The sequence below is a fragment of the Mobula birostris genome, chromosome 8 (genome assembly GCF_030028105.1).
Source record: "Mobula birostris isolate sMobBir1 chromosome 8, sMobBir1.hap1, whole genome shotgun sequence".
Lineage (NCBI taxonomy): Eukaryota > Metazoa > Chordata > Chondrichthyes > Myliobatiformes > Myliobatidae > Mobula > Mobula birostris.
The window spans coordinates 109,431,668-109,443,179 of NC_092377.1; the positions used below are offsets into that span (position 1 = coordinate 109,431,668).

At 44.4% G+C, this 11,512-nt stretch overlaps 1 protein-coding gene across 1 annotated transcript in view; it reads right to left on the minus strand.

Annotated features, from left to right (window-relative positions):
• Positions 1-11,281, minus strand: part of tmem181 (transmembrane protein 181) — a 137,798-nt gene extending 126,517 nt beyond the window's left edge. Inside the window, exon 1 of the mRNA XM_072265941.1 lies at positions 11,121-11,281. Within this exon, the coding sequence (XP_072122042.1) occupies positions 11,121-11,251 (131 nt within the window). The 5' untranslated portion in view covers positions 11,252-11,281. The remainder of the gene's footprint in view (positions 1-11,120) is intronic.
• Positions 11,282-11,512: the final 231 nt, after the last annotated feature.

The window sequence follows — 11,512 nt, forward strand, 5'->3', positions numbered from 1 at the left end:
CGGATTATGGGATTCAATACTAGCCTACCATGCAGGACCTTAATAAGATCCATATAGAAAACATTTATCATCCTATCCCCTCAAAAAAATCCATCAAAATAGTCAGGCAGGATTTCCCTGCACAAAGGCATTGCACCTACCTCAAATCAGCCCTTTCAAAGGTACATAAATCCTTTTCCTTTCAATTTTTGTCCAATATCTTTAGTTAGGATTAGTTTAGTTGGGCATTTATTTATTCGTTTAATTAGTTGTGCACATTATGGGCTACAGGACTTGTCTTTATGCTGTAACGTTCTGTGTTCTTGTTTCCCTATCACTGATGGAAGGCTCATTGATTTGTAGTTATCCTAATTTTATCCCTGATGCTCATCTTAAATAAAGAAACAGTATCAGCTCCCTCTCCTGCAATATTTGCAAGAATCACTAAGAGGCCCCTATCTCATCCCTTAGCATTTTGGGATATCTCATCCGGCCCTGAGGATTTAACAATCCTTACAACCCCTAACACTTCCCAGTTCTTAACACTGACCTGTCCTAAATTACTCACAGACAACAACCTGATCTCACTATCTCCCTGGTGAACACATTTGAGAAGTATTCATTTAGGACCTCACCTTTGTTTAGAAAGGATCCCACTCTTTCTCTCATGTTCCTGACATACCCCAGTCCTGGGATGCTCATTAATCTTATTTACCAGAGATATCTTTCCTGCCCCTCTTTGCTATTCTTATTCCTTTCCGGGAGGCAGGTGGAGATATGTCTGTACCAAAAGAGGTGTAAGGCGCTCCTTCCCTCCGCTAGCCTGCAGGTCACCCTTGGCCAAGGCATAGCACCTGCTTAGCCCCCCTTTCAGGATCATGTGAAGCCATGGGAGCAGGTATGGATGGTCATATGAGTAGCTGGTGCAGATCACATCCTGGTTAAGCGACCACTGATGCCAGGCGGACCATTTCTGAAGAGTACTGATAATGGCTGGGGTCGCCATCTTGAAAAGACACTACCCAGAAGAAGGCAATGGCAACCCATTAGTGTAGAAAAATTTGCCAAGAGCAATCATGGTCATGGAAAGATTATGCATTATACGACACGGCACGTAACAAAAGAACAATTTCTTTCCGAAATAGCTCACCCTCTACATTGCTAAAGACTCCCTTCTTATCAAACCTTTAAGATCCTTTGTCATTCAAGGTTTCATAATCATACCATTTTTACCTTTAATCCCTCCTGGAACTTGCTGACCTTGAACTCTTACTAACTTGATTTTTGAAAAACTTCTACTTCTCAGCTGTCATTTATTCTCGAGGTTAGAACTTTATTCCATAGAGATTGGTTGAGGGGTATAAATAGGGTAAATGCAAGCAGGTTTTTTTACACTGAGGTGAGGTGAGACCAGAACTAGAGTTCATGGGTTAAAGGTGAAAGGTGACATGTTTAAGGGGAACATGCAGTGAGAATGTGGAATGAACTGTCAACATAAGTGGTGGATGCAATTTTGATTTCAACGAAGTTCGGATAGGTACATGGATGGGAGGGGTATGGAGGACTGTGGTCTGGGTGCAGATTTTTTGGAACTGGGAGGTCAGCACAGATTAGATGGGCCAAAGGGCATGTTTCTATGCTGTAGCCTTCTATGACTCTAGCTACTGGAAATTGACTTTCTACAAGTCTTATGCTATTGTAATCAGCCTTCTCCGAATTTAGATGTTAACTTCAGAACCTACCTTGAAATTTTCAGGCTTATCATCACTATTACCATCACTAGTACCAAAGTGTTGTCCAACCAACAAATCCATCATCTGCAAAATAATCTACTATTCTGGTCTCATGGGACATGCTGCCGAAGCATGTTCCACAAAGATCAGTCTAGCAACAGACGCTTTGGCCCAGAATGTCTGTGTTGACAGTGATGGCACAGTAAACTAAACTCATCTGCCTGCGCAAGATCCATATCCCTCCATTGTCTGCAATAGAGGAAAGGTTTAGTCACCTGAAGGCAAGATTATGACCTGAAGAAAGGGGAAAGGCAGAGCAAGGGAGGAGAAGCTGGAGTGTTTTCACTGGAGAGCTCATTCTTCTTCTTGCCATCATCACTCTCTTCAGCAAGCTGCAACTCATTACTGCTGTTCTGGTGAAAACTATTTGGTACAGATCACTGTATGCAGTGATAGTGCTTACTTAATAGAGGCATGTACTTTGGCTCTTCCTGGGTAAAAGGACATAGTCATGGCATGTATTGGCATTGAACTGCAGAGTTTAAGTGCAACTAGGAGCACGTCCTAATTCCATCCATGGAAGATGATGTCCTGGAACATTCTCCCTACATTTTTGATAACTCTGGGAGAACTTCCAGTTGTATTGCTCATTAATCCTTCCTTTATTAGTGTTCAATCCATGGACGTAGAGGAAATGCCTCCATATGATCCATTATTAAGTTTACCATCAGAAACATTTACAAATTGTTCAAACACCTTTGACCGTATTGAACAGTGTTAAACACTGCCAGGGTAGTGTTGGGTGCTCTGGATCAGCCACCCAAGGTCAAGGTGGCCACGTACCTTGTGGCAGCCAGGTCACTACATAACTAGACTAGAAGGGCTCCAAAAAATAGGTGTCTGAACCAGATCAAGCATAACTTAAACCATTGCCTAGTCAAAACAGCATAGAAGGGGTTGGTTGAAAATTCACACAGCATTTGTGAGTGAATATGCAACTATACTCAGTTTTTCTGATTGCTTACATCAGTAGAAGACACTGAATCAATTTACTATGCCCATCAATAGACCTCCTGGATCTCCTTTTAGTGTCAGCTTCTTTCTTTCAATGCTAGGGAATAATAACTCATTGTAAACCAAGGTGCTAAGGTTGTACATATGGAGTCCCTCATCATAATTCCCTCTCTCTTCTCAGTAACTTCAAGTTCCTACAAATTCCACATTAGGTCAGGCCTTTAAATGCTTAACATGGGTTCATGGTAGATGGGTTTCATCGAGCCCATTACCACAGCAGGACAATTCAGAAGTAAAACACTGATGAAATGAGCAACTATGGTGTAGGAGTAGGTAGAAGTGAATAGCAAACAGGCAATTGGATGTAGCAGGTGGGAGGCTTTTAAAAGTGTGATATCAAGAGCCCAGGAACAACATGTTCCTGTTAGGTGAAAAGTATCCCTTGTAAGTTTAGAGAAACTTGACTGACAAGAGACATTGAAGCTCCAGTCAAGAAAAAGAAGGAAACATACATTGGGTTTAGAAGGTTGGGGTTGATGACTGTAAAAAGATTAAGAGTACTCTGAAGTGGGAAAACAAGGTAGCATAGAGAAGGTATGAGATGGATCTAGCATGTAAAGTTAAGGAAAATCTCAAAAGATTTCATGAATATGTAAAGTGTAAAAGAGTAGCTAAGGCAAGAATTAGTCCCTTTAATTAACAGGGCGGCCTATGTCTTAAACCACAGGAGATGTGTGGGATTTTTAACAAATAATTCTCCTCGATATTTACTGAGGAGAAAATCATGCTTGCTCAAATGGTAAGGGAAACAAGTTTTGCAGAACATTTGTATTACCAGGGAGGAGATATTTGCAGCCCTACACTGCATTAAGCTGGATAAATCTCTACACTCTGACATTGCCTACATTGCCTACTTGGACTTGGGAAGCTAGAGGAGAAATTGCAGATGTGATGAGAGATCAAGATGAGGATGATTTGGCCCCAAGTGCTGGAGTATCAGAGGCTAGAATCGAGACACGATACAAGACTGAAATGAAGACAGGGTCCTAAACCAGATACTAAACGAAAATCCAAGGTTGAGCTGATGATTGAGCTGCGAACTTCAGTTCAGGTGCTCTTTAAATATTAAAATCCTGATGCCAGAACAAGGCCACCAATTAGCAGGATGGGCCTGAATCTTTAAAGGGGCCTAGCCAGCTGTCCATTTAACAGAGAGCTAGAACATCTATACCCTAGAGGCTGGCGCGGTCAGGTGCTTGTCGAAACAGGACCCTCTCCCCTATGGCCGACTCCTGCCAGCCCTGGCTGCTTGGAGAGATAATGATGGTAGTCATGGATGAGGGTGGGTCCAAGATATCCCTTTCAGGAACCCAGTGCTGTTCCTCAGATCCAAATTGTTCCCAGTCCATGAGGAACTGCGGAACACCCTGGACAGTTTGTGAATCCAGAATTGTTTTTACAGTGAAGACCTGTTCCACATTGACAATCCTAGGTGATGGTAGAACTGATACTGGTGGGCTAAAGGACTGCTGCTTACAGGTTTTAATTTGGAAATGTGGAAGGTGGAATTGATCTTGAGGGTCTTGGGAAGCTGCAAGGTGTACTTTCTTGAGAACATTGAACTTGGGCACCAACTTCCCAGACTCCACCTGGAGAGGCAAATCCTAAGTAGACAGCCATACCTGTTGCCCAGGCTGCAAAGCTGATTCCTGTCTTCTCTTATGGTTAGTCATTATTTCACCCTTCCTCGTCGAGGCCAACAAAATCTCCCCTGCCCGAGTCCATTTCTCCTTGCAGTGTCGGACGAGATCTTCGGCTGCAGGAACCCCAACCTCGGCCTCTTACTTAGGGAAAAGTGGTGGAGAATACCTAAACTGACATTTGAATGGGGATATCTCATGTGCAGAATGTTGTGGGTGACCTCTGCCCACATCAAATGTCGCACCACGCGTCTGGTTTTTCTGAGGCCTAGCATCTAGTTCACTCTATCTGGCTATTGGACTGCGGGTGAAACCTAGAGGAAAGACTCACTGTCGCCCCAATCAGCATACAGAACACCCCCCAAAAATGTGACGCAAATTGAGGATGCGATCCTACCTGTGGATCCTGGAGACCTGGTGAAGGACAATTTCAGCCATCTCCATCGCCATCGCAGATGGTAGTTTTTCCAAGGCAATGGATTTGTAGGCCTTCGGAAAACAATCTACAATTACCATGATGATGGTCTTCCCCTTGGAAGGTGGAAGATCCGTGACAAAGTCCATGGAATTGCACGCCCATGGCCTGTCCAGAACATATAGAAGGGAAGGAAATATTGAGGTGGGATGCGGGACATCTCACAGGCCTGCACGTATTGTCAGACCTCTCTTGCCATTCCAGGCCACCGGTATCTTCTCTTAATGAATTCGAAGGTCCTAGCAATCCCCAGGTGAATGGTCATTCTTGATGCATGTCCCATCGGAGTACCTGAGACCTGACTTGAGATGAACAGATGATCCAGAGAATCTCCCCTTGCACCTGGGCCTTGCAGGTAAGAGTGTCAAATCCCCAATGAAAAGGTGCTATCACCTTAACTTGGGGCAAAATGATGGTAGGCAGCTCCTCTCTTTTGGGTTCATCGAACTGACAAGACAAGGCATACGGTTTCTGATTCTTTGACCCTGGTCGATAGGTCAGGACGAAATTGAAGTAGTTAAAGAAAAGACACTACCTGGCCTGCTTGGAATTCAGCCTCTTGGTCTCCTGAGAAAAAGCCAGGTTCTTGTGGTCAGTCCATGCAATAAAAGGGTTCTTGGCCCTTCAACAGTAACACCATTCCTCCAAAGCAGACTTGACCATGAGCAGCTCTCTATTCCTAACGTCAAAGTTCACCTCTACCGGGGATAGCCGCCTAGAAAAGAATGTACACGGGTGCAGTTCATTATCCAAAGGTGTCAGTTGAGACAGCACTGCACCCACTCTGACGTCCAACGTATCCACCACCACGATGAAGGGAAGGTCCGGGTTAGGTGAAACCAAAATGTGAGCTGTCATGGATTGCTGTTTGAGCTCTGCAAAAGCAGCCTTCAATTCGGTAATCCAAACAAAAAGGCCTGTGGATCTCTTAGTTAGTGCTGTTAGCAGAGCCTCCACTAGCTGAAGTTCCTGATGAACTTTCTGTAAAAGTTTTCAAATCCCAGGAATCATTGGACTTGTTTCACATTGGATGGTTGTGGCCAATCTCTGACTGTTTATGTCTTAGAAGGGTCCATCTTGAGATTGCCATTAGAGATGATAAGGCCCAAAAATGAAATGGTAGTTACACAAAATTCGGATTTCTCCAGCTTGACATAAAGTCCATGATCTAGAAGCCTTTTAAAGATATTCCTGATGTGAGTGACATGCTCCTCCATGGACTTTGAGAAGATTGGGATATCATCCAAGAAAATGTCCTGGAGCACATTGTTTATAAAGGCCAGGAAAACTGCTGGAGTGTCCGTGAGGCCAAAGGGCATGACAAGGCACTCATGGTGTCCTGTTGGTGTGCTGAATGCAGTCTTCCACTTGTCACCCTCCTTTATGCAGCCCAGATTGTACGTACTCCACAAGTCTAGCTTTGAGAATACTCTTGCCCCTTAGAGAATCTCAGATAGAATGGGGTAACGATTTTTGGCCTTTATGAATTTCAGCCCTCTATAATCAATGCATGATCGCAGGCTCCTGTCCTTTCTCTTTACAAAGAAGAAGCCTGAATCAACCTGTAAGGTGGAAGGCTGAATGAATCCCATGGCAAGAGCCTCCTTTATGTACTTCCGTATAGCACTTCTGTCCGTGCCTGAGAGCGTGTAAAATCGACCCTGCTGAGGACAAGTACCAGTCAGTAGATCTATAGCACAGTCGTTGGGTTGGTGCGGTGGAAGAGTCAAGACCTTTCCCCTGTTGAAGGCCTCTTCCAAATCCTTGTAGACAGAAGGGTTTTTGACCAGCTTGGGTGTTGCAACTACACCCGAACCTTCCTCAGAGGAATGCTCCTGAGGCCCCTTAGGTAGTTGGGGTGATTCAGCAGCCTTAGTCTCCTCCATAGGTTCACTAAAGTCTTAGTTGAAACAGACACCAAATCACAGTCCAAATCCTCATCCGTATCCTCAGACAACTGCAGCAAGGTACAACAAATGGTCTTTGTGCTCCTGGCATTAGGTTCCATGGTCTACGTTTAGGAGCCCTTGCGAGACGGGACCTGGCAACTGAATCCCTTAGGCTTGACTACGAGAGCTCCCAACTACTTGGTTACCTCCTTGGCTTGCTTCTGAACTACAGAACCTCTCTCTCTAGTTCCAGCACATCCCCGACTAGACACGGTTGGGACTCGTGTGGTCCTGTTGGATGGAGCCAGCTTGTCTGCTCTTGGAGGCAGGATTGGGTCTCCCAAAGGTTCCAGGTTACCCCAAACAAAAGTATGCCTCCTTGTCATCCACTGGTCTCAGGAGAGTCTGGGGGTCGGAACACCAAGTTGAAGACATATACCTCTTGTGATGACTGGACCATGCAGTGATCCTGCTGGTCTCAGGAGAGTCTGGGGGTCGGAACACCAAGCCGAAGACATATACCTCTTGTAATGACTGGACCATGCAATGATCCTCCCTTCTTTCCATTTCATGGAAGGGTTACGCTGGGACAGCCAAGGGTGCCTGAGGATCAGGGGTATGTGAGGAGAGTCGATGATATGGAAACTAATGTCCTCTGCATGTTCCTCATCCTCATCTGCAAAATTGATGTCTGCTGCGGGAACTGCCCAGAACCAAAAGGACAACCGTCCAGGGCTGTTGCAGGCATGGGCTGTCTCAATTCCTGCAGAAATATGTTGAGACAACAGGCAGTCCCAAAGTCCAGGAAATTACTGGCTACCCCTGAGTCCACAAAGGTATTCACTGCTTGTTGGTTCTTACCTCAGGAGATCTCCACCTTCAGCATGACACCAGAATCAGTAAGGTTAGGACAAGTGGCTGCAACCATCACAGTCCTCCCGACATTGGATGGTCTTAGCAGTAGACTATCAGTCGGCTGCAGCTTCAGACATTTGGCCTGCAGATGACATGCTTCCCTGCGGTAATAGCAGCAACCTCGACCCCGACGCCGAGACCTCCCATCGGTGGAGAGTCTTGTGCAGCCAATTTGCATGTGGTCGACAGGATCCTGAGCAGGAGACGGGCTGGTCATTGTCTGAGCTCAAGAAGTGGAACTGCACTGCATTGAGACCAGGCTTGGGCTAGCCCTCTTTGACCTCTTGAGGTAGTCCCACTCTCGCTCCCCCAGGCAATTATCAAGGCGGATGGATTGATTGATCAGAACCTTTAAGTCTTCTACCAGCTCTTCCAAGGCAAGGGCATCTTTAGTTCGCCTCGGAGTCCATTGCAGTACATCGTGGTCAAGGCCTCCCCGTTCCAGCCACTCTCCTAAACCAAAGTCTAATATTCAATAGTGTAGTTGGCTGCTGACCAACTACCTTGATGCATTTTCATCAGATGGTCCAAGGCTCTGTTTGCTCTGGCGGGATGGTGGAACACCCTCCTAATGACATCCACAAATTCCTCTGAATCTGAGCAAATTCCTGGACCTCTGCTCCCACTGCGTGGTGGCCCCTGTAAGGCCTTTCCTAGTCAAGAGAGAGATCATGAAGGCTGCCTTTCCACGCTCCCTAAGGAACCGGGATGGTTGGAGATCAAACACCAACAAACACTTCAGTGTAGAAGCAGCAGCAGGAGCCTGGGTCACCGCCAAATCTCTCCAGGATTAGAAGATGGACTGATTCCACAGAGCGACTGAAAGCCTCACTTGAGTGACTCTGGCTTCCTCCTTGCGACAGATGGCACATTATGACCTGAAGGTCCAGTATCTCCATACTCTGTCTAGAAATTTTCTTGCTGTGGCTGGCCACAGCTGACAAGAGACTCTTACACCCCAATAGGTCTATGTTAAGCTCAATGGTACTGTGACAAGAGACCTAGATGAGGATGGTTAGGACCCAAGTGCTGCAATATCCAAGACTAGAATCGAGTCATGATACGAGATTGAAACGAAGACGGGGTTCTAAACCAGACTCTAGGTGAGAATCCAAAGTTGAGCTGATGATTGAGCACCAAATCGCAATTCATGGCTGCCAATTAGAGGATCGGGCCTGAATCTTTAAAGGGGCCTAGCCAGCTATCCCTATTCCAGAGAGTTAGAGTGTCTAAACTCCAGAGGCCGGCACGGTTGGGTGTGTGTCGTAACAGCAGAGGCCCTTCTGGAGATATGTGCTTAAACATTAGCCACTGGAAGTTAGCCAATGTTGTTCTGTTGTTTAAAAAAAAGATAGCAAGGGTACACCAGGTAATTATGAACTGGTCAGCCTGACATCAATAGTGGGGATGTCAGTGGAGGAAATCTGAATGACAGTATCCGCAAAGATAGATAGACAGAACCTGATTAGGAGGAGACACCATGGCTTTGTGTGTGGAAAATTATAATTGACAAACATTTTAGAGTTTATTTGAAAAGCTCAATGATTGGACCTTAGCAGGGCCTTCAACAGTATCCCACATGGTAAGCTAGTCTTCAAGGTTAGATCCCATGAAATTCTGGGTGAGCCAGTTAGGTGGAAACAAATGCAGCTTGGAGGTAGGAAGCAAAGAGTAGTTGGAGGTTGAAAATTGTTCTTGGAATGGAGACCACTGACTAGTGGTGTTGGGATCCTTGTTATTCATTATTTATGTCAATTATTTGCCTGCAAATGCACAATGCTTGAGCTGTAAGTTGCAGTGACACAAACTTAGAGGTGTTGTTGATAGTGAAGAATGTTATCATTGATAACAAGGGGATCTTAGTCAGTAGGGAAGTGGCCCAAGGAGCAGCCAATGGATTTCAATACAGATCAGTGTGAAGCAATGCATTTCGGAAAGTCAAGCCAGCATAGCACCTTTACCATAAATGGTAGGGCACAAAGGAGTGTAATGCCACAGAGGGACCTGGGAATATAAATGCATAATTCATTGAAGATAGTGTAACAAGTAGATAAGTTGATGTAAAAGGCATTTAGCACACTGTCCTTCATCAGTCAAGTCACTGAATATAGGAGTTAATACATAATGTATTAAGTCCTTGGTGACGCTGAACTTGAGTACTGTGACAACCCTGTTATAGGAAAGACGTGGTTAAACAGGAAAAAAATTTATAAGGATATTGCCAGGAATATAGAGTCTGAGTTAAAGGGAAAAATTGGCTATGTTAGATCTTTATTCCTTCAATTTTTGGAGAATGAGGGGTGACTTTATTGATGTGTATAAAATCACAAGGGGCATAGATAAGGTGAACCTTTTCTCCAGGATAGGGGAGACCAAAACTGGAGGACATACAGTAGGTTTAAGCTGAGAGGAGAAAGATTAAAAAGGGACTGTGGGTCAGCTTTTTCAGAGGGGATCTAAGTATATGCGATGGGTTGTCAGAGGAAATACTTGAGGCAGGTACAATAATTTCATTTAAGAAGCATTTGGACAGGTACATGCAAAGGTGTGGTTTAGAGGGAGATGGGCCGAACATGGGAAATTGGAACTAGATGGCTGGCATGGAGTTGTTGGGCTGAAGAGCTTGTATCTGTGCTCTACTGAGCCTGTATTGCTCTATAACACTATGACTTTCAGTGGCTGTGTTAAAAAAATTATCGATAACATCTTAAGACATAGGAGAATAATTAGGCCATTCAGCCCATCAAGTCTGCTCCACCATTCAATCATGGCTGATTTATTTTCCCTCTCAGTTCCATTCTCCTGCCTATTAATATTTTCATCTGGCTACTCCTGATGCAAATTGGAACCAGCCTTCCTCTACTACGTTGTCGTCGTCGTCTGAACCCTTGGTGCCTAGGTGGCCCATGGGGCCTCCACGAGGGTCTTCCTTTTCTACCCCAACTCTCAACTCGTGTCACCCCACTCCAAGTGGTTCAAAACCTTGCTTAATAATATGGCCCAATTCATAGAACCACTTTGATTTTCTTCCTGTAGTTTGCTTTACAGAATATTAAATATTCAAAATACATTCATCCCCGTATAAAACTCAAAAGAAATATATATAGTTAATGATTTGAAATAGCAACGTTCCTCAGTTGCCAAAATTCTACCAACGTTTGTTAATCATCCATTTCAGTACCTTCTAATATATAGATATCTATAAGACATACTCGCCAATTCATACATTATTTATGATTCACAATTTTCTTTTTTTCTTTTTAGCCTTGTGATTACTTTAGGTTTAAAATACTGCGGTTACCTCATCCTTGAGGTATAAATGTCAATGTCAGATTTAGAGACCTGCTCGATTATTGACCTTCAAACAACAGCTTGGTATTTTAAGAGAACGGTTAAATATAAATATCTTTCCTACCTATAGTACCGATCATCTTTGTAAGGAGTCAGTTCATCCTTTAAATCCATGTAAGCGCCTTTCACCTTCTTGTAGAAATATTTCAGTTCCCTGTAGAGAGGATTTTCAAAGGAAAGGTAATCTGCCTCCATAGCTTGCTCCTTCTAGTACATCAGCAATCCTCTTTCAGCTTTTGTAACCTCTGGAAACAATGAAGTCATCAGAATCCAAGGAAACATCGCCTTTATTTTTTTGTATTGAAAGCAGATCATCCGGCCTTTTGTTGAGATGTGATGATGATGATGTCGGGTGGTAAAATACACAGAGCCATCTGTGCATGGATGAGATGCAGATCTGCAGTTCTGGCAGCTCAGTGATACAAACAGTGAGCAGGCACATTAACCCTTTCCATC